Genomic DNA, 24,068 nt, shown 5'->3' with positions numbered 1-24,068 from the left:
CTGCCTGCCTGGATGTCCGGTGTCCCTAGGGGAAATCTGATTGGTCCCTTGGCCCGCCCCCGCACACCTCTCATTGGCCTGAGGCGGAGTGACGGGCCAAAGGACACACAGGGACACACACACACAGGGACACACACACACAGGGACACACACACACAGGGACACACACACACAGGGACACACACACACAGGGACACACCCCCCCCTTCACCTCCCCTCCACCCCCCCCTTCACCTCCCCTCCACCCCCCCTTTACCTCCCCTCCACCCCCCACCCCTTCACCTCCCCTCCACCCTCCCCCTTCACCTCCCCTCCACCCCCTTCACCTCCCCTCCACCCCCCCTTCACCTCTCCTCCACCACCCCTTCACCTCCCCTCCACCCCCCCTTCACCTCACCCTCCACCCCCCCTTCACCTCCCCTCCACCCCCCACCCCCTTCACCTCCCCTCCACCTCCCCCCCTTCGCACCACCTCCCCCCCTTCCCACCACCTCCCCCCCTTCCCACCACCTCCCCCCCCTTCCCACCACCCCCCCCCCCTTCCCACCACCCCCCCCTTCCCACCACCTCCCCCCCTTCCCACCACTTCCCCCCTCCTCCCCACCACCTTCCCCCCTTCCCCCCTCCTCCCCACCACCTCCCCCCCCTTCCCACCACCTCCCCCCCTTCCCCCCTCCTCCCCACCACCTCCCCCCCACCACCTCCCCCCCCTTCCCCCCTCCCCCCCCTTTCCCCCTCCCCTTCCCCCCTCCTCCCACCCTTCCCCCTTCCTCCCCACCACCTCCCCCCTTCCTCCCCCCCACCTCCCCCCCTCCTCCCCCCCCACCTCCCCCCTCCTCCCCCCCTTCCCACCACCTCCCCCCTTCCCCCCTCCTCCCCACCACCTCCCCCCCTTCCCCCCTCCTCCCCACCACCTCCCCCCCTTCCCCCCCCCCTTCCCCCCCCCCCCCCGTCCCCCCCCCCCCTTCCCCCCCATCCCCCCTCCTCCCCCCCTTCCCCCTTCCTCCCCACCACCTCCCCCCCCTTCCCACCACCTCCCCCCCTTCCCCCTTCCTCCCCACCACCTCCCCCCCCTTCCCACCACCTCCCCCCCTTCCCCCCTCCTCCCCACCACCTCCCCCCCTTCCCCCCCCTTCCCCCCTCCTCCCCACCACCTCCCCCCCACCACCTCCCCCCCCTTCCCCCCTCCCCTTCCCCCCTCCTCCCACCCTTCCCCCTTCCTCCACACACACACACGTAGACACACACACACGTAGACACACACACACACACGTACACACACGTACACACACACATGTATACGTAGACACACACACACATGTACACGTGCACACACACACACATGTACACGTAGACACGTACACACACACACATGTACACGTATACTCACACACATGTACACGTACACACACACACGGAGACATACACTCACACACGTATACACACACAGGTATACATACACATAATGTATACACACACACACATGTATACACACACACATGTATACACACACACATGTATACACACACATGTGTATACACACACGCGTGTATACACACACATGTATACACACACACATGTGTATACACACACACACACATGTGTATACACACACATGTGTTTACACACACGTGTATACACACGTCTATACACACACAAACATGTTGTATACACACAATATATACATACACACAATGTATACATACACACACATTTATACATACACACACATGTATACACACACATGTATACACACACATGTATACACACACACATGTATACACACACACATGTATACACACACACACATGTGTATACACACATGTGTATACACACGTGTATACACACACAAACATGTTGTATACACACAATGTATACATACACACAATGTATACATACACACACATTTATACATACACACACATGTATACACACACATGTATACACACACATGTATACACACACACATGTATACACACACACATGTATACACACACACATGTGTATACACACATGTGTATACACACGTGTATACACACACAAACATGTTGTATACACACAATGTATACATACACACATGTATACATACACACACATGTATACACACACACATGTACACACACACACACACACATGTATACACACACACACACACATACAATGTATACACACAAACATGTATACACACACACACTATCCCCAGCACCACCACATCAGCACACCGGTATCCCATGCCCCCCCAGCACACTGGCATTCTCGGCTCCCCGCCATTCTCAGCCCCCATCAGCACCCACACATCGCCACCTTTGCACCTCCCCATCGGCACACCCACATCCGCACCCCCACATCAGCACCAAACCCTCCCAAATCAGCACACCGATACAATCACCATCAGTACAGCCACAGCAGCAGTACCACCGCACACTGCCATGGGCCGCGTGGACCACTCCCCACCCAAATGCCACCCCCACACCACAAACATCCCGGGCAACGCCGGGGCTCTCAGCTAGTGTTTAATAAATGGAGATGTTTTGTTAAATTGCTGCTTTTCTAACTTACCTTTTTAGTGATATAATAAAGTTCAATTTTTAAATGAATTCATTGGGATGCATGGTTAAAATAAGTATTCCAAGTGAACCCCCGAGGCCTCTACCCGAACTCTTCAGGGAAACTGAGACATTCTGCGAATTATCCAACTCTAAAGAAACAGTACCAGCTGCCGGTTTTTTTATTTTTTATTTATTTCCCCTTTGATATGAGCCTCAATACAATCCACACAATGATAAGTAAATTAGCTAAGTTGCCGATCGATTGGCGAAGATTCGTCTCGGGGGTTCACTAAATGGCTGTCAGTGCAGCAGAAGAGGACCAAAGATGCAAAGTTCTGTGGGGAAGATCATGTGACCAGGCAGTCACTAGATACAATTGGTGCTCTACTAGATAGAGGGCAGGGCTCAAAAAGGGGTGTGCCAGAGCCTGTTTCAGAAGGGGGAGGGGCTCTGACTTTTTAAATGGTTGCTATAGAAACAAAAAATGCTTCTTACATTACAATACATACAAAATGTAATTCACACGTCGGATATTGCTTGGTCTGCAGCTTTAAAATGAACAGCGCCAAGTCAGAGGCACTGGGCGTATCCGCCCAAATCTGTTTCCCGGATTTTGTCGCATTTTCCCATCCAAAATCCATTTTGCGGTGTGAAATTCGCAAACAGATTTGGTCGGTTTTAATCCGCGAGGATTCATAAAAAAAACTTTATTGCATACAACCCGTTAACGGATTTGTAGATTCCAATCCGTGGATTCAGCAATCCGTGGCGGATTCTAAAGGATCGCTGAATCCGCGGATTGGATTCTACAAATCCATCCGTGGGTTGCAGAATCCCCGGGGTGTGATGGCAATAATAATAATAACAAATCCGCAAAACGCAAATCGCCATTTTTGAGATTGATCAGCGGAAATCCACGGACCAAAAGGAATCGGCAGATCCCCTGCAGATCCAAATACACCCCAAAAATTCACCCATCTCTAACTAGGACTTCATATAGACACTGAGACGCAAGATAAAATGCACACACTATTTAAAATAAATTGCAAGGTAGAGAGCATCAAGTAGGTAGGGGTATATATTACAAAAAAAGATACAAAGATCTATATGCCCACAATTATCCTCCCTTAATTAAAAAAATATGGCTACATGGGTTCCCTTCCCAATATCATGATTAGGGAAAGTTGTATCTGCAAAGATTAATGTATTACCCAGAATCCTCCTGCCAGTCTCAGTACCGATGTTTATAATTTAATACCTACAAAGGTCACAGTCACGTTTTATATGGAATGTTAGGAAGCCTCGAATCAAACATTCAACCATTCAACCGTGGTAAAAACCCTTCCCAATGGGAAGCCTCACACTTCCTGATATCGGGAGATATTACAGAGCACCAGGGCTAAGCTTCCTAATCTACTGGTCACTACCCGTAGGTCAAAGATGACGGGCCGATGCTGAAAGGGACGAATCACTAACACAGGATGTGTCCTCGCTATTATGGGTACCAAACAGAAATCAGTCACATCGCTCACACCCAGGGATTATGCACTCCCTAGATGTTTGAGATCAAGTGTCTAAAAACATCACCTTCTCCTCCATCCCGTCCCCACTCCCACCATTATTGGGCATTCCCCAGCTGGAGAAACGCAGGTATACAGTAGTTGGATGCTAAAAAATGTTTTTATGGGGAACAGTAGGGAGATCGTTTCCTCATTTCCTTATCAGGATCACTTCTCCCACAAGCTTTTTTTATCCAGATCTCCAATGAAGGCATTTACATATAGTTACATAGTTACATAGTTACATAGTTGATGAGGTTGAAAAAAAAGACATGCGTCCATCAAGTTCAACCTATGCTAAAATTTAGACAACAGATACTTTATCCTATATCTGTACTTACGTATTGATCCAGAGGAAAAGAAACAAAAAACCCCAGTGACACATCATTCAATGATATCTCATAAGGGGAAAAATACATTCCTTCCAGACTCCAAGAATTGGCAATCGGATTACTCCCTGGATCAGTGATTTCCAATACACACAACAGGAGACCCCCGCAACAGCAAGTGTGATAATTGTTCTGACGTGCTCCCTGGGTAAGGAAGGATTGTATACACGTAGAAGAAGTTACCCAGCGTGGGCACTCTGTCATAACCTGGATGTAGTATGAGGAAATTAAAAGCATATAATTTTATTGATATCCATTAAAATAAGGTGGATTAAAACAAACATTAAACAAAAGTTGTGTCCTGTGGTAAAGACTCTAAGTAATGAGTCCAGGACACTTTGGTGATGAAGGGGTTAATATGTCCCTTATCATGCAATAATAGGTCAGTTAGCCTGAATAAAGCAGAGTGGTCAAGTGGATTTCCACCTATGGACCATGGACAGCGGGCCTTCCGCACTGACTGTGCAGCCCACGATGGTTTTCCTGGCACTCCCCCTTGTCGCCCCCCCCCCCCCCCCGAGCCCGCTCTCAGAATTGCAGGGTAGGAGCGCGCTCTAGGTGATGTGAAATGTGGGGGGTGAGAGTGATGTGAGATGCAGGGGGGAGAGAGTGATGTGAGATGCAGGGGAAGATATATGAGGATGAGGGGTGCTGGGAGAGATATATGAGGATGAGGGGTGCTGGGAGAGATATATGAGGATGAGGGGTACTGGGGGAGATATATGACGATGAGGGGTGCTGGGAGAGATATATGAGGATGAGGGGTGCTGGGGGAGATTGAGGATGAGGATGAGGATGATGATGATTTTTACCCGTGCGGCCCAAATCTGTTTTCCTTGGAGCAGTTTGGCTCTTCTCACTTTACAAGTTGTGCAGGCCTGCGCTAGAATTTGAAAAAGCTTGCGAGTAATTGAGTACAAAAATGATAATTAAGGTTTTATCACGTAGGACGGTGATTCAAAAATATGAGTTAATTATTATTTATTAACCCTACTGCTTTACACGGCTATTTTGTGATTAACCCCTGTCGAACCTAATATGTGTCAGCCAGATAGGAGTTCCCCGAAATGTTACGAAATTCTTCAAGGGTTCCTCCAAACAAAAAAGGTTGTGAATCATTGCCCTGGATCAACATCCTTCCTATGTTTACTTATTTGGTATATCCCTGTATACCTACCTTTCCAAAAAGATGTCCAACTTTTTTTTTTAACAAATCTATTGTATCTGCTATCACAGTCTCCATGGGTATTGAATTCCACATTTTAACTGCCCTCACTGTAAAGCAGGCCTGCACAACTCCAGCCTCAAGGGCTGCAAACAGGCCAGGTTTTCAGGATATCCCTACTTTAGCACAGCTGGCCCAATTAGTGGCTCAGTCATACTGAGTAGAAGCTAAAGTAGGGATATCCTGAAAACCTGGCCTGTTTGCGGCCCTCGAGAACTGGAGTTGTGCAACCCTGCTGTAAAGAACCCTTTCCTTTGTTGCTGGTGAAATCTCCTTTCCTCCAACCTAAAGGGATGCCCTAAGTCATTTGTACTGTCCTGGGGATGAATAGTTATTTTGAAAGCTCCTTGCACTGTCCCCGAATATATTTATCATATCCCCTCTTAGATGCCTCTTTTCTAATGTAAATAAATCTAATTTAGCTAGCCTCTCCTCATAAGTTAGATTGTCCATCCCCTTTATTAATTTGGTGCCTCTTCTCTGCACTCTCTCTTGTTCCATAATGTCTTTTCTTAGGATTGGTGCCCAAAATTGTACTCCATATTCAAGGTGTGGTCTTACTAGTGCTTTGTAAAGGGGCATAATTATGTTTACTTCCCTTCCATCCATTGCCCGTTTGATGCAAGATAAGATCTTGTTTGCCTTTGCAGCTACTGCATGACATTGGGCACTATTGCTAAGCCTGCATTCTACAAGCACTCCTAAATCCTTCTCCATCAAGGATTCCCCCAATATATCTCCATTTAATTTGTAAGTCGCCTTTTTATTCTTGCATCCCAAATGCATAACCTTACATTTATCTGTATTAAACCTCATTTGCCATTTACCTGCCCACGTTTCCAGTCTCTCCAAGTCCTTCTGAAGAGAAATTACATCCTGCTCTGATTCTATTACCTTACACAATTTAGTATCATCAGCAAAGATGGAGACTTTGCTCTCGATCCCAACCTCAAGGTCATTAATAAACAAGTTAAAAAGCAGGGGTCCCAGTACCGATCCCTGAGGTACTCCACTCACGACTTTAGCTCAACCTGAAAAAGTTCCATTTATGACAACCCTCTGTTTTCTGTCCTTTAACCAGTTTTCAATCCAGGTGCATATATTATTACTGGGTCCAATTTGCTTTATTTTGTTAGAGGTTACCAACCTCTTGTGTGAAACCGTATCAAAAGCCTTTGCAACATCTAAGTAGACCACATCAACTGCATTACCCTGGTCTAAATTCCTACTTACCTCCTCAAAGAAACAAATAAGGTTAGTTTGGCAAGATCTATCCTTCATAAATCCATGCTGACAATTACTAATAATTTTGTTTTTCATTAGGTATTCCTGAATATTAACCCGTATTAAACCTTTAAGTAGTTTCCCCACTATTGAAGTCAGGCTTACAGGTCTGTAATTTCCCGGTTGTGATCTAGCTCCCTTTTTAAATATAGGCACCACATCTGCTTTACACCAATCTTGTGGTACTGAGCCTGTAGAAATGGAGTCCTTGAATATTAAAGATAATGGTTTGGCCATTACTGAACTTAACTCCTTGAGAACTCTTGGATGTATGCCATCGGGGCCAGGTGCCTTATTTACTTTAATTTTATCAAGCCGCTTATTAACTTCTTCCTCAGTTAACCAATTGTTCATTAATATGGAGGTTGTGGCTTCCTCCTGCGGCACTACTATTGCACTTGATTCTTCCCTGGTAAACACACAGGCAAAGAATTTGTTTAATACCTCTGCTTTTTCCTCATCTCCAATAATCCGCCTGCCCATATCACACTGAAAGGGTCCTATATTTTCTTTTCTCATTTTTTTTGTTATTAAGGTAACTTAAAGAACTTTTTAGGGTTGACCTTACTTTCTATTGCAATCCTTTTTTCATTATCCATTTTTGCTAATTTGATTGCCCTTTTGCAATGTTTGTTACATTTATTATAAGATAGTCGAAAGTGGACTGAAAATTGCCCTGTAGTGATTACTACAAATTACTGGTAGGTTGGCCAGAATCACCGCGGAAATCAAAAATAATAAAATTTTATTAATTCTACATAGAAAATGCTAAAAACACATATACATTGTTAAAATCCCCATGCTGTTGTGGCCTATGAGTGAATTGTTCCTTAATAGAGCAATAGTAATTGTATACCTCTATATACTCATATGACATCCAATAATAATCTTCTACTGATGTAGTGTGGCTACATGCATATAGGTATGGTATTATGTACAACGCCTATTGATTTGGCTAGTGTGATGCCGTGGCATACGATCTGTGAATATGCTATTGCATGAGTGGTATCTCATATAAACCTTGGGTAACAGAGTTCATATCCAAACACCAGATAATAAGCTCTAGTATTGTGGTTCAGCCTAAAGGTACTAAAAAGCAATGCTGTTGCAAAGTCGGTAGTTGGGTTGTAGCTAGTAACAGATGAATATTACTCCATTAAATCATAGAGGTATCTCATTGCAGCTGTAGGTAAAATGCATATTGTGGTATGCATATAACAACGCTATACTGGACTGCTACAATAGTAACCGCTTGCTTCTAGCATATATAGAGAGTATCAAAGCACCACAGCGTGTGCTGTTATAGGACCACAATAACCGATAGGGCGACCCATATGCCACTATCCTAGAGGCACAACCAAAATGCATAAAGTGCATAAAGTGTTCACGTGCGTCGGGAACGTAGGGCGTCACTCTCGTGACGTCACTCCAAGTGGCGACATCCCTTCGGTTTCGGCTACGAGCAGGCTTGTATATTGTGGCAGTGTTGGCTATTGATCTGTATCAACTAATATCTCCATCTGGGAGACACAGCTTTATGCATTTTGGTTGTGCCTCTAGGATAGTGGCATATGGGTCGCCCTATCGGTTATTGTGGTCCTATAACAGCACACGCTGTGGTGCTTTGATACTCTCTATATATGCTAGAAGCAAGCGGTTACTATTGTAGCAGTCCAGTATAGCGTTGTTATATGCATACCACAATATGATTTAATGGAGTAATATTCATCTGTTACTAGCTACAACCCAACTACCAACTTTGCAACAGCATTGCTTTTTAGTACCTTTAGGCTGAACCACAATACTAGAGCTTATTATCTGGTGTTTTGATATGAACTCTGTTACCCAAGGTTTATATGAGATACCACTCATGCAATAGCATATTCACAGATCATATTGTATTGTATGTCTTTATTTATATAGCGCCATTAATGTACATAGCGCTTCACAGTAGTAATACATGTGTTAATCGAATAAATAACAGATAATATAAATAACAGATCATGGGAATAAGTGCTTTAGACAAACATAACATTAAGGAAGAGGAGTCCCTGCCCCGAGGAGCTTATAATCTGCACAACTCCAGTTCTCGAGGGCCGCAAACAGGCCAGGTTTTCAGGATATCCCTACTCCTACAATCTAATTGGTAGGTAGGGAGAACGTACAGAGACAGTAGGAGGGAGTTCTGGTAAGTGCGTCTGCAAGGGGCCAAGCTTTATATCATGTGTTCAGAATGTTCACAGTGCTATTCGTATGCTTCTTTAAGCAAGTGTGTCTTAAGGTGGGTCTTAAAGGTGGATAGAGAGGGTGCTAGTCGGGTACTGAGGGGAAGGGCATTCCAGAGGTGTGGGGCAGTCAGTGAAAAAGGTTTAAGGCGGGAGAGGGCTTTAAATAAAAAGGGGGTAGAAAGAAGACATCCTTGAGCAGAACGCAAGAGTCGGGGTGGTGCATAGCGAGAAATTAGGGCTGAGATGTAAGGAGGGGCAGAAGAGTGTAAAGCTTTAAAAGTGAGGAGAAGAATGGAGTGTGAGATGCGGGATTTGATTGGAAGCCAGGAGAGGGATTTCAGGAGGGGAGATGCTGAGACAGATCTAGGAAAGAGTAGAGTGATTCTGGCAGCAGCATTTAGGATAGATTGTAGGGGAGACAGGTGAGAGGCAGGAAGGCCGGACAGCAGGAGGTTACAGTAATCAAGACGGGAGAGAATGAAGGCCTGAGTCAGAGTTTTAGCAGTCGAGCAACACGGCATCACACTAGCCAAATCAATAGGCGTTGTACATAATACCATACCTATAGGCACGTAGCCACACTACATCAGTAGAAGATTATTATTGGATGTCATATGAGTATATAGAGGTATACAATTACTATTGCTCTATTAAGGAACAATTCACTCACAGGCCACAACAGCATGGGGATTTTAACAATGTATATGTGTTTTTAGCATTTTCTATGTAGAATTAATAAAATGTTATTATTTTTGATTTCCGCGGTGATTCTGGCCAACCTACCAGTAATTTGTAGTAATCACTACAGGGCAATTTTCAGTCCACTTTCGACTATCTCAGGATTGAGTGCTCAATAGAGGGGGAATCTTTCTGATCATCTTTGATCAAAACTGTCAATAATATAACCTTATCCTCCAGAGCACCTTTCATTGTACACATTTCTCTTGTTAAACATGGTGATGCGGTCCCACTAATCTATGCTTTACATTTATTATAATCCTGATACGATGTCTCCGTCCCTTCTGACTTAAAGAATCTGAACGCCTTCCTCTTCTTGTCCATTTCCTCCCCTACCTGTTTATTTAGCCACATTGGTTTTGACTTATTTCTTTTATACTTATTACCCAAGGGTATACACTGATAAGTGTGCTTTTCTAACAATGTTTTAAAGACTGCCCATTTATCTTCTACATTTCCCCTGCACATACTGTAGAAACACACTAAACACAGAAAAACAAACAAGCCGACCGCCATCTGTATTTTAATCACTTTATTGTGACAGCAAAAAATAATAAAGCAGGGCTGTCAAACTCTCGGTGCTCTAGGTGTTGCCATGCCGCCCGCTCAGCCGACAGGGGAGGGAGCTGGGACAACTGTCCGGTCAGCTGCAGGGGACGGGGTCCAGCTGCCGTGCCATCTTTCCCCCGGCTGGTCCAGGCTCCCTCCCCCCCCCGCTGGTGCATGTTTGAAGCAGGGCCCAGCTGGAAGTTGGGCACAACTTCTGCAGCCTTGTGGCTACATAGACTCCCCCCAAAGGTGGGGCTATTGTGGGGAAGGGAGCTAAGATGGGGGAGGAGTGCTATGATGGGCTATGGTGGGGGTGGGAGGCTATTTTGAGGCTATGGTGGGGGAGAGTGTATTGTGAGGCTATGCTGGGGGAGGGGGTATTGTGGGGGAGAAGGGTAGTGTGTATTGTGGGGAGAGGAAGTATTGTGTGTGTATATGGTGGGGGAGAGAGAGGAAGAGGTGGGAGAGAGAGGGAGGAAAAGAGCGAGAGAGTGAGGGGGCAGGGGGAATGAGACAGTGGGAGAGTGAGCAAGAGAGAGGGGGGGAGAGTGATAGAGGTGGGAAAGAGTGATAGAGTCTCCCTCCCCTTCTCTCTCTCAGGGCCACTTACCAAGGTCTGGTTTGGTATCCTATAAGATGCCTTAGTTGCTATTAATATGGCATCCATCATCCTGCCCATAACTTCAGCAATTAGGAGAGAAATACAAAGATTTCAATCTGTTGTGAGTTGTATACCAATAATGGTGAAAGGCAGAGTTGCAGACAGGTCTGAGACATGTCGCAAAGGGGTATTTTTTACTTGCTATACAAATAATGCAAACTTTTGAATTAATAAACTTATTTATAGATTCCATCCTTCTTTGCATTTTATACATATTGTTTATATATTAAAGAGGGATTACACCGTTTCCCCTGTAATAATGTTATAGACTTTACTCGCTGCACCCCGATTGCATTTACTCAGGAATCATTTTAGATGGAGAACAATTTTTTTGATAATTCCCTAAAACTACCTATATGCCATTTCTCACCTGCACGAACTTTGCAGAAAGCAGTTTTATCTGCTAGATTACCCTCTGTACTCCGGCAGCTGAACGCATTAAATACTTCTTGTGTTTGGAAATACTCCATTATTAAAAGCAAATGGCTAAATAAATAATGACGTCTAATTTTAAGACACTTTAACCAATAAAGTTACGTATCAAAGTAAATGAACTACATTAGAAACATTTTGATGCATTTTAGACTATCTTACAGCTTGTGGTAATTAGCATCCAAACTGAACCAGCCAAAAATATTGCCAATTATTTGCTATAAATTGCTCTTAATTATTGCATTGGTGGAGGGTCTTTTTTTCAAGCAATTTTAAAATGTTCTCTACTTCTTAGCTTTTCTACGCTATTACCTACATTTATAAACCTCAAATACATCATTTATGACACAACTGTCTAAAGTGGTAAAACAAAAACACAAATTATTAACATAAGGGAGAAGGAGTGGCTCAGTGAGTAAAGACACTGACTGACACTGAAACAGGGGAGCCTGGTTCAATTCCCGGTGTCGGCTCCTTGTGACCTTGGGCAAGTCACTTTATCTCCCTGTGCCTCAGGCACCAAAAACATAGATTGTAAGCTCTACGGGGCAGGGACCTGTGCCTGCAAAATGTCTCTGTAAAGCGCTGCGTACAATTAGCAGCGCTATACAAGAACATGCTATTATTATTATTATTTATTATTAACATGTTCACATATCTACTCCTGTATAAACAATGGATGATAATAATAATAAAGTTCTTTATAATAATTGATTAGACATACCAATATAGATACTGTATGTAAGGGCTGTATGCAAACTTTTGAGGCTGCTAGGTTTACTGTATTTGGTGTATACTGTATATTGTTTAATGTCACATTTTCTTTACTCTATTTCAACCAATAGTTTTGTACTGTGAACCCCTAGTGTCCTGAAAAACATGTATTCGTGGCTGGTATTTCTTTCTTGAAAACACAATCATTGTATTTCCCTGCCATATTTTCTCATGTAATAATTCTTGAAGGATATTAAATATTTTACTGTCATGTTACATATGATCTATATAATAGAGAACTAATAGTTTATTTTAAAAGATAAGCTTTGCCACAGCCGTTTGACACACTATAAGTGGGCTGGGGTTACACGGAGTCACCATACATTTTTAAAGGGTTTTGAAGTTTAAATATGCAGAATATTGCTTTGTATCTAGGGGTAGGATTTAAAAAAATTAAAATAATCTAAAAAGGGGTTTGCTAATCAACGACTTCCAGGTACAAAACTGGTGGGGTTCTGGTGCAACCCCCCCCCCCCCCCCCCCTGGTTTATAATGATATATTTGGTTTAAAAACTGGTGCTGTTGTTTTTCACTAGTATTGCTCCTGTTTTTGTTAATGCACAAAAGGTGCCTGTCCTGTTACTTTCAAGAAGGTAGATGTTTATCTATCAGCATCTGATTGATCAAAATTAAAAACACCTCTGTCAATTGGAATGATTTATTTGCTAAATCTATAGTCTTAAAAAAAAAAATGTATAAATCAGCGATGGACCCTGAGAATATTTACAATGTGTATGTGATTTTCCGGAATCCAACGATGACTACATTATTGCATTTTAAGTTGCATACATTAATTGAATTGTGACTTTCTTCCCCAGAGTGGTGCCTGCTCTGTGACTTCTACTTCCAGGTGGATCGTCATGTTTGATGTTGGATGTCCAGTGAAGTGGATTGGAAGTTTCTCTGGGATGTTTCTGACTTTAAGACGTGTGCCTTCAACTTGCACGGACATGTATCTCCCGGGATGTGTATTTCACTGTCCCTGCTTTTAACTCCTTGACCAACAGAAAATATTATTGTTTGAGAAGATGTGTATTGTCTGAGTCTCCAGAAAGGATGCCCCAGGCAGGAAATAATGGCTGGCTGGCCTCCTGCTATCACCTTGGGTTATCTATCTGAAGAGAGCTATACAATAGGGTCTTGAAAAAACCCCTCCTCCTTCTCCTGCCACCTCAACCGTAGACCTTCTAGACACATTCACACCTAATGACTTTGATCACCCGGGAACCACCCCTCCCCACCCCCTATAAAACAGGGTAGAGCTGTTTTGCTCTTCACACCGCACGTTGACACCTGAGGAGTACAGATCACCTCTGAAGACCCAAGCAAGAGACCCAGCATGAGCAGAATGACTGCTCTGGATACCTTAGGGTACACCCAAGGAATGAGGGATTTCTACCCTGCCTGCGCTGCTTCCAGTGCCAGTCAGATGGGGAGCCATGGCCAGCAGCTCACACACATGGGGACCAGCAGCAGCCCTGCAGTGCAACAGAGGGACTACCAACAGGTTTATGTGAAAGGTAAGACGAGATCTATATATATATATTAGCTGGTGCATAGACTTGTGCTGGACTTTTAGTGTGGTGCTCCTTAACTTGGGACATCCGATCCCAGTAATATTAAGCATCAGCCATGTGTTCCTCTCCTCAATATGTCTCGCCTGGCAAAGTCATCATTAGCAGAGTGAAACGTTTACATTTCGATTTGTTTAACCCTGTCCAATGCTGCAACAGGGGAGGGGGGGGGGGGAGGTGGGTGGTGCAGGGGTTAATTCGATGACCATACGGTATATTTAATTAATTACATGAAATAGTTGACATGAATCGTTGCTATAATGGAGTGGTCGGTACAGATATAGCCCTGTAATTGGCACTCGCACGGTGATCATTGGTATTGGTGACATCGTTCAGTGATGATGTCATAATATAAATCCAGGGTTGCGTTCATGCGAGTTCGGATTTTTGGGGGGACGTGACGTCACAGGGACTGTTGTCTCCTTGCAGATGAAATCAAGGCTCAGACAAGCAGTGATTGCAGCGCCACCCTGACAGCATCATCCCAGGAGACAGCTAGAGGGCAGCAGCAGCAGCAACAGGGCCAAGTGTCCTACCGCAGGAAGAGGACCAGCTTTACCCAGGCGCAGCTAGAAGCCCTGGAGCAGATCTTCCGTACCAACATGTACCCGGACATCCACCTGCGAGAGAACCTGGCTGCACTCACACACTTACCTGAATCCAGGATCCAGGTATGTGCTACAAATCACCCGTCCCATCTCCTGCTGCTCACACCAGCCCCACCTCCTACCCCTCACACCACCACCAGCCCCAACTCCTCACATCAGCACCAGCCCCACCTCCTCACATCACCACCAGCCCCAACTCCTCACACCACCAGCCCCAGCTCCTGCCCCTCACACCACCACCAGCCCCAACTCTTCACATCATCACCAACTCCTACCCCTCACACCACCACCAGCCCCAACTCCTCACACCACCACCAGCCCCAACTCCTCACAACACCACCAGCCCCAACTCCTCACATCACCACCAGCCCCAACTCCTACCCCTCACAACACCAACAGCCCCAACTCCTGCTCCTCACACCACCACCAGCCCCATCTCCTGCTGCTCACAGCACCACCTCCAGCCCAAACTCCTCACATCTTCACCAACTCCTACCCCTCACAACATCACCAGCCCCAACGCCTGCTCCTCACACCAGCATCAGCCCCATCTCCTGCTGCTCACACCAGCACCTGCTCCTCGCACCAGCCCCATCTCCTGTTCACACCAGTCCTGCTCCAGAAGAACCAAATTGCTCACAATAGCGCCAGTTAGGTTATTAATATAGTCCAGGATCACTATATGAAGTTAAAATCTAATGTTACCTTTATAAATTATTTATAGTTGTCTGCACGTTCTGAAAATATTAAAGCCATCTAAAATATTATTTTTATGTATTAGTCTGAGAAAAGATTGTGTGAACATTTGGAAGATTATTGTACAGGTTATAGAGAGCATACAACATATAGATGATAGACAGCACACTAAAGAAAGTTTAATGTAATGTTATTTTCAGGGTGCAATAAGGAACAAAGAGGACCCCAGTTCCTCCCAATACAATATACAAAATGCTCCAGCACTCACTGACTATTGGAAGAAAGGCCAAAACCGGAGTATGCCAAAAAGAACCGAATGTAATGAAGATAATGTTCCCTCCTCTCCCATTGTGGTATCCCCTACCTTGGTTATTTGACCCCATTTTCACTACCCCTAGGATCCATTGTTGTGCATTCCTTGCCGATGAGACATTATTCCAGGCTTTTTGTTTATCTTGCTATCTTCATTAAATTCGGTTCTTTTTGGCATACTCCGGTTTTGACCTTTCTTCCAATAGTCAGTGAGTGCTGGAACATTTCAGTGTGTAGGTTATAGAGAGCGTTCTGCACATTCTGTAACTTGTTCTGCACCTTCTCTCCTCCCCTTCCCCCATTCTGTAAACTCACCCTGTTTTAGGGCAGCCTCATACAGCTAAGCCCGAGTCTATACAGCGTTCACCCGCGCGGAGGCGTGCGCAGCTGTGACGTCAACCGCGGGAAGTGGCTGCGTTTTGCGGACATGCTAGATGCAGCATCAGGGGGGCATTTCTAGAGGTGTATCAGTGACATCACAGAGCTGGTCCGCCCTCATTGGGTGAACCACTCACGTGACCAGCCCGTCGCGCTGAAAAATCAGTTCCAACTAATTCCTTGCACAACATGCCCCCTCCTGCTGTAGCCCACGCCGTCTATGGGCGCGATCAATGCCTTAAGGCAATGTGATCTCGCCGCGCGGTCTGCGGCAGCAGGGACTTGGCCTAAAGGTTGTGAGGAGCCATCTTAATCCTCATTTCAGATCAGCCTTTCAGTGTCTAAAAAATGCTTAAAGGAGAAAGGTCAGCTACAGGTCGTCTTCATTGTGTGCAACAACATTCTCAGCTGTGTTACCTTTCAATGCATTGCTCCTTATTAACACATACTACACTTCCAGCATAGGTTCAACTTGATGGACGTGTGCCTTTTTTCAGCCTCATCTATATGTAACATAAAATTGGTAAGGAGACGCTCAAAACTAAATCAAAATGAAATACATTTTTTATCTAGTTATTTACAATCGTTATTTAAAAAAAGCCCAATAAACCCTCAGACTACAACGCGCTCTATGCATGAAATGATGAATCCCGGTGCAAAATCGTTATTTTGTTGCAGGTCGCACTAATATATACATACGAGAGGTTAATCTTGCTGGCGCCGTTTTCAGGGACATCTGCGTCTCTGCAACGAGATGAGGGATTGATGGCGCAAAGGGATGAGTTAGGGTAGCGTTACTTTTGAATGTTGACGCAGGTCTATGTATTAAGGAATTTGCAACTTGCATTAATTTGCTTGATGTTTTCAACTAATTCCAAAGCAGGAGAAATACACTTCATAAATATGCTGCGTTTCAGACGGGGAAATGCAAAAAAAAAAGTATGCAACTGTGTCAGTGCACGGGTACCCAGAGGTGGAACTAGGGGGAGGGGGTCAAGTGGGGTGCAGCTTGATAAGCGGCACAGAAATTCCCCTTGGCGCCTGTGTTGCTGTAGTGACTTAAGCCTTCAGTCCGCACTGCAGCTGGTCACAGCGCGCCCCATTCTGCTTCATTGCTGCAACATCAAAGCGGGGACAGGCTGCAGTGCTGACTGACAGGTGTCTTAGTGCAGCAACTATCAGTGAAGAGGGAGGGGGGAGCAGAGGCTGGTGGAAGTATGCTGCGTGTGCTTCAATGTGTCTGTAAGCGGTCTGTCAGCGTGTGCTTCAGTGTTCTGTCAGTATGCTGTGTAAGGGCATGCTGCCGCAGACCGCGCAAAGGTGTCTGTGTGTGGCGCAATCACATTGCCTTAAGGCACTGATTGCACGTGCGCGACAGCAGGAGGGGTGCGCATTGCGTGAGGAATCAGTTGAAACTGATTTCTCAGCGCGACGGGCAGTTCACGTGAGTGGTTCACCCGATGAGGGTGAACCAGCTCCGTGACATCACTGACACACCCCTAAACAAGTCCCCAATGGCGCACCTAACATGTCCGGAAACCTCACCCACTTCACGTGGGTGACATCACGGACGCGCACGCCAAAGCTGTATGGACTCGGACTAAGACCCCCCCTCCCCCCGCGCGCGCGCGTAAAAGCAGGACAGCCGGCGCTCATGCTCTCCAAGCATGAGCGCGCTCAGCGCCAGCGGGGACTAAGGCCTGGGACCCGCTGCGCCCGGCGCGCGGGCGGCCGCACGAGCTTTCCCCACCAGCAGGGGAATCCTCCCAAGCCGGTCCCAGTCCCCCCTCATGGCACAGCTCACTACACGCTGTGATGCGTCAGCCGCCAGGGGATGCAAGAAAATTGTGATCCCGAGCGGTGACGCGTCACGTGGTGCGCTGATGAGCCTATCAGCGGCGGGGGCGGGAGCTGTCAGAGAGTTTCCTCCACAAGGTAGGGGGTGGTGTGTGTGTGTGTGTGTGTGTATCAGCGTGTGTGAGGAGGGCATTTGTGGGGGAAGCGGGAGGGAGCGGGAGCTGCTTACCTTCCAGCAGCAGCTCCCTCCTGCAGCCCGGGAGACCGAGCCCGTGGAGGGAGGGAGAGTTACGGGTCCCTCCGCTCAAACCACGGCTGCCGCTCCCTACAGACCGCAGATAGCGGTTTGTGCCTCTCAGCGCGCTGCCTGCATGTAGTGCGGGCGCGCTGACTGAGGGAGCGGGGCCTTAGCGTGCAGTGTGCGTGCTCCAGTGTGCTGTGGGGTTGGCGCAGTCAGGGCCGCCGACAGGGGGACACAGCTGGGACAGGTGTCCCGGGCACGGTGGCTGCGGGGGGCCCGGTCAGCCGGCGCTGCAAGTTGGGCCTGACCTCTGGCCAGGCCCAGCTGCCAGTCCTATCGCGGCCGGGCCCCGACTCTCACTCAGCTGCAGGCCACTTCCTCATGTAAACTCTGTCTGCGGACCTGGGTGCAGTTGGTGGAACTTGCAGCGGTCACAAAAACACCTAGTTAAGCGTCTGCATGCATCTCTTAATAATTAAGAGTCCTAAATAATTTGGCTGGGGTTCTACTGAAGGGAGCGAAACGTACGTCAGGCAACGTCTAGTGACTAACGCAGGGCAAGGAGTTAGCTTTAGAGACAGTGGGGGATTGTAGTAGAAATAAGGGAGATGATAATGTTCTGTTTCAGCAGATTTACTGCCTAGTAGAATGGGGTATTTACAGTTAGATAAATCTCCTGGTCCTTTCAACAGAAATATCTTCAATGGTGCCGGTAAAGAGAGAAAGCAGTGACCTGGTCCCAATATTCGCAAATAAATCTACGTCTCTCCTCCGCACACAGTACAAACTTTTATCCAACACAAGTAATGCGTATAGTCATTGCTTTTAATTGCAGAGATGTAAAAACACGCAACGTTTCGGGGGTAAACCCCTTCACTACACCTGAGGAAGGGGGTTTACCTGCGTTTTTACATCTCTGCAATTAAAAGCAATTACTATTTGCATTACTTGTGTTGGATACAAGTTTGGACGATGGGCGGAGGAGAGCCGTGGATTTGTGTGTACATACAGAGAGTTAAGAAAGGCATCTGACGGAAGAAAACACAAAAGTGCTTTCTTCTTCTTGTTCTAGTGTTTAGATGCAGAGCCATCTTTTTGATAAGCAGCCAACTTCATTAACCCTTTGTTAAGGGCGTGCATTTCATTTATTATTTATTTTATTATATATTTTTACACTCTCCTCACCGATTGTTATACATATTTTTCTATACCGCTGGTGCGCATTTTCTCCCGTTTTTGTATATTATCCCGGCACGGGAAGGCTGATGTAAAAGTGCTGCAGCACGTCTGGAGAATAGCAGTAAGTTAGTCGCAGCAGGGCGTGCGCAAACGTTTCCCCCTGCCTGCTTGCGCACGTGTCTTAGGCTGCGTTTTTGAGTTGCCGCGCGTGTGCGAAACCTGCTCTGAGGTCGGAGGCGACTGGGAGGCGTGGCCGTGATGTCACGTGAGTGGTTCCCCCTCATTGGCTGAACCTCGCACGTGACCCGGCTGTCGCAAGACAAAGTTTGTCTTCTCGAGAATCGCAAGCGTGGCCTCGCTTCATTGCGCGCTCTGTGTACGGCCTCAAAGAGGTAAGTTGTGCGCGCCGTCGCTGCCACTGTAATTGCGGCATTATATGTACAACGGTTGTCGGGGATATCTGATACTTAAAAGTAAGTGATTATTATAAGAGGCTAGATCAGCTGACACAATTAGCAACATTTTCTGTAGCAGACACAAGACGTGTAATTAAATCCTACAGACTATACTATTAATCTGCGATTCCCAAACTTTTATACATTGTGCACCCCCTGCTAGAAAATATTTTTCCGAGAACCCCTAATTAAATAAATTTTTATGCCTACTCAGACTATTGCTAACAAAACTTTTTGACTAATCCCGGGCAGTATAGTGACCCCCCTGTGAGGGGGGGGGGGCGGCGAACGCTTAATAAGGCCCCAAACTACACCTCTGTGCATAGCGCATGGGAAAGGGGGTGGTGTAGCCGTCAATCATCATGGGAACTTCCAGAAAGTCACGCCCCACAATTCTGTGCCGCTGTGGATGCAAAGCATTGTGGGGAGCCACTTTGGAAGCTCCTGCTGTCAGACAGCTATACCACCCGTGCCAAGGTGCAGTTTGGGGCCTTACTAACTGCATTGTACCCCAATAGGCTCAGAAATCCACTACACTGTCTAGCAGCAGCCATGTGGAAACACCTCATGAACCCAGTGTTGGGACTCACTGCTATTCACAATATGCCTCTGGTGAACAGTTAAACAGCCCTCCATGCTAATTTTTTAAACCCTTGCCCTGCATTTTTAAATGAGTTAACATTTTTAAAAATATTTGTTTTTGTGCTTTTTATTTTTAGAACTCTGAAGTCAGTTATATTTTGAGCATTTAAAAAAAATATATTATTGTAATATTAAGAGACGCGCATTACAAAGAATATAGTGTCCACTTAAGTGTTTAGATGGTGAATGTGGTGGCTTTCTTGTGAATGTAGTACACATGGTATAGTAACATTTCTGAAAACAGGATTTTTAGATTCATGACGTGTGGTATTAACACCTCTTCTCCCAGGTCTTCTGTAGCGTTGTAGCTGCTGCGGTTACGGTTTTGTGAATGATTTACATATATTAAGATTGTGACACACCTAGCAAAATATCATCGCCCTATTCTATTGTAGGTCTGGTTCCAGAACAGGCGCGCAAAGTCCAGGCGTCAGAGAGCCAAACCCTCCAGCCCTCCCATTATGGGAGACCATTACCCCAGCATCTCAGGATCCAACAAGTACATGTACCCTACTGTGCCAGTGTCCCAGCATTCACTGTCTGGGCCTCAGCAGCACCAAGGGCCCCAGCAACAGGTCCAACCATGTGTGAACCAACAGCATGAACGATTCCACCTGTCTCCTGAATCTCTGTCTTCCCCTGAATCCTCCTGCGCAGTGTCTAAACAGAGGCTTCTTATGCAGCAGGCAGCATCCAATGTCTATCGCCAGGCAGCGCCAGCTACAACCTCCACGAGGGACCAGCAGCACCTGTACAGAGCCGTGGCACAGATCATCGACTTCAAGGACAAGGCGGTGGATCTGAGCAGGAGACACCCCCAGATGCCCATGCAGCCCAACCTCATGGTAGATTTTGACAACTTTCCACCCAACAAGACCATCGGACCCGAGATGAACGTGGTCATCCCCCAGATCCCGGTTTCAACTGCCTCAAGCAGCCAGAGCAAAATGAGCGTCTTTGCTCCCCATAGCCCATTCTCGATGCCAGCAATGCCGGGTGGATCCTATGGACAGTACTCGCCTATGTCAGACTCCAGTGTCAGTGAGAAATACTCAGAGTCTGGGTCAGAGTGGGAAGGAAGTGTCGTTTCTGTACTCAACAGTTTGTGAAACCAGAAGGAAGGTATGATAAAAATCAATAATTCAGGTAGGCTAATCTGGTTAAAGTGGATGGACTTGTACGGCTGGAGAGTTTTGATGTACCATTCATTTTAAACATTAAGACCCAACGAAGAACTGTAATAGGAATGGCATTTTTTTTAAATTAATCAACAAATGTCTATGTTTTGCATTCGATGATTGATTGTTGCTACCAGCAACTGTATATAGAGAGGTCTTTCTCTTCCATGAACTGTACTTTGCTTCGAAGAATCCACAGGAGGCCAAACTACAGTGAGAGAAGAGATGTAAGCAGCAGCTTAAAGACTGCACAGTACAAGTTGTTTATGTCAAGGCCTTATCCTCCTTCTCTGCATGGGGGTGCATGCTAAATATTGCAGAAGGAAACAATATATGTGCAATACTTGTGCCTGTAATTAAAAATGTCTATAAAAGTTTATTTTAAGTTAAATTGTTGAAAAGATTTCCTTGTCAAGTTGAGTGCAATATTAAAGGAGCAATCCATGCAATATCCATCGTGTTTTTTTTAAATAAATCAGTTCTGTAGTATTAAAACTTACTTTTTATTTTATTCAACTCTTAATGCCTTTTTTAATGAGTATTAATACACTGATCATCCTTTGATTTCTATAGCAGGTTTAGCTCACCTCCCCAGCAGTGCAAGATCTTTGCAACAGTTTCTGGATTGTGATCATTTGTTGTAAATGTTCCTAGCAGAATGAGCTGTAAACCGCAACAGTAGATAATTTACCATAGTAGTGTAAGAATACATTGTAGCTGCTGAGTTACACCGAGTGAAGAATTGATTGAAACTAACGGAAAGGCAGCCTGGGACGCAGAATCTTTGCGGATTGATCACGAAAGAACGAATTGATCGGCAGCTTAGACAATTAGTTTTCAATAAAGGTTATGAAAAGCTGCGTTCTAGGTGCCGCTTGGATTGCCTCTGTAAAGACAATGTTATCTTATAAATAGCTGTATGTTTTGTTTTGGGCTGCAACACACGTCTGAAGATATTACTGCACATAGGGCTATGTATCACAGACTGGTGCCAATTCCACTTAGCCCACAACCAACTAATATAAATCTCTTCCTTAAAAAAAAACAACTTGGCCCTGTATTTTCCAACTAGCTCTAGGCCATAAGGAAGCTTATTGGTTTTATTTGGCTAGTTCACTTTGTCGGATATCGGTGTGTGCAACGAGTTCCAGGGCCACCAGCAGGTCAGATTTTAAGGATTTCCCAGCTTCAGCACAGGTGGCAGTCGTTGATTGAGCCACCTGTGCTGAAGCAGGGATAGCCTTAAAACCTGACCTGCTGGTGGCCTTTGAGGACTGTAGTTGGTCACCCTCAAAGCAGAGCTTGCACATGTAAAACCTTCCCACTGTCCAGGGCCGGTACCAGGGTATTAGGGGTACTAGGCAGACCCTCTCTCTTCCCCCCACGCCCCCCCCCCCCAATCACCCATCCCTCCAATTAACTTTTGAAAATTAATATTGTGCATTGGTATAAATAAAACATTCTGGATTTATAATTGGAGATTAACATTAAAAAGGAGACCATGATAACTATTGTACATTCTCATTGTATTGTGGGGCAGGGTATGGCCTTTATAGGTATGGTCACAACGGAGGGAGAGGGGGGGGGCAGCAACGTGCTTACCTGCAGCCTTGGAGGATAGAGAGGGCCCGCACCTCAAGGGGGTCCGCAGAGGTGCCAGTCAGTTCCGCCGGCCCCCTCTGCAGACCTGGCATGGACACTGGCAGGGTTCCTGGACCTCCTGACTCCCGGGATGCCCAGTGGTTAAAATCAGCCCTGCTTCTATCCCTCTTCCTTACGGGCCAACGGATAGACAGGGTGGGCTGTGGTTAGCGAAGCATTCCCACACACATGGGACATAATAATAATAATAATAATAATAATAATAATAATAATAAAACATCTCTTAAATGGTACAACCCAAGTAACAGGACGGAAAACAACCTTGTATAAAGCATTTAACAGGCTTCCCTTAATACATCTAACAATGTTAGTAGCAGGCCTCAGATTGGGGTGGGGGTGTCCATCAATTGCTTTCCTACATGCCTATGTTTCCCTCAGCTTGTGAGTTGAATAACTTTTTATTTAAGCCTATTTTTTTCCTCCATAAAGCAATATTGCACGATTTCCTGCTTTAATCCATGCTTTATGCATTTGGGAGCCCCTCCTGACCCCAAGGCAACTTATTGAAGACACGCAGTCTGCCCACGTTTTATATATAAAACTTGGGCTGACTGCGTGTCTTCAATAAGTTGCTATGGGGCCAGGAGGGGTCCCCAATTGCATAAACAAAAAATGGATTAACATACTGTCTGTGGGTGGGTTTGCTGGCTATGCATCTTAACCCAGGCTGTGCTCAAAGCTCTGACCATGCAGCAAGCTTAAGCTTATAGGGGACCATGTTAAATGGTTTTGAAGCAAAAGGTGGCACTGTGTGCTCATTTGCATGTCACCTCCCAGAATCCCTTGCTGCAGTGGAAGCGCTGTGTGCTGGGTGATAATGGTGAAAGGCGGGACTGCAAACCTGTCTAAGACATGCAAATGAGCATACAGTAATATTTCCATTTGAGATCTATATATCTATAGATATTCTTTATTGGCTATATATCTATAGATATATATAGCCAATAAAGAATATCAC

The 24,068-nt window shown here is 45.8% G+C and overlaps 1 protein-coding gene across 1 annotated transcript in view; it reads left to right on the top strand.

Moving 5' to 3' along the window:
• Positions 1 to 21,770, top strand: part of MIXL1 (Mix paired-like homeobox) — a 107,913-nt gene extending 86,143 nt beyond the window's left edge. Inside the window, exons 2-4 of the mRNA XM_075594913.1 lie at positions 13,695 to 13,908; positions 14,392 to 14,633; positions 20,666 to 21,770. Of these exons, the coding sequence (XP_075451028.1) occupies positions 13,695 to 13,908; positions 14,392 to 14,633; positions 20,666 to 21,379 (1,170 nt within the window). The 3' untranslated portion in view covers positions 21,380 to 21,770. The remainder of the gene's footprint in view (positions 1 to 13,694; positions 13,909 to 14,391; positions 14,634 to 20,665) is intronic.
• The last annotated feature ends 2,298 nt before the right edge of the window (positions 21,771 to 24,068 follow it).

Source organism: Ascaphus truei, chromosome 4 (assembly GCF_040206685.1).
Source record: "Ascaphus truei isolate aAscTru1 chromosome 4, aAscTru1.hap1, whole genome shotgun sequence".
NCBI classification, from domain to species: Eukaryota; Metazoa; Chordata; class Amphibia; order Anura; family Ascaphidae; genus Ascaphus; species Ascaphus truei.
The sequence above is the reverse complement of the archived record's forward strand: the minus strand, read 5'-3'. Positions and strand labels throughout refer to the sequence as shown.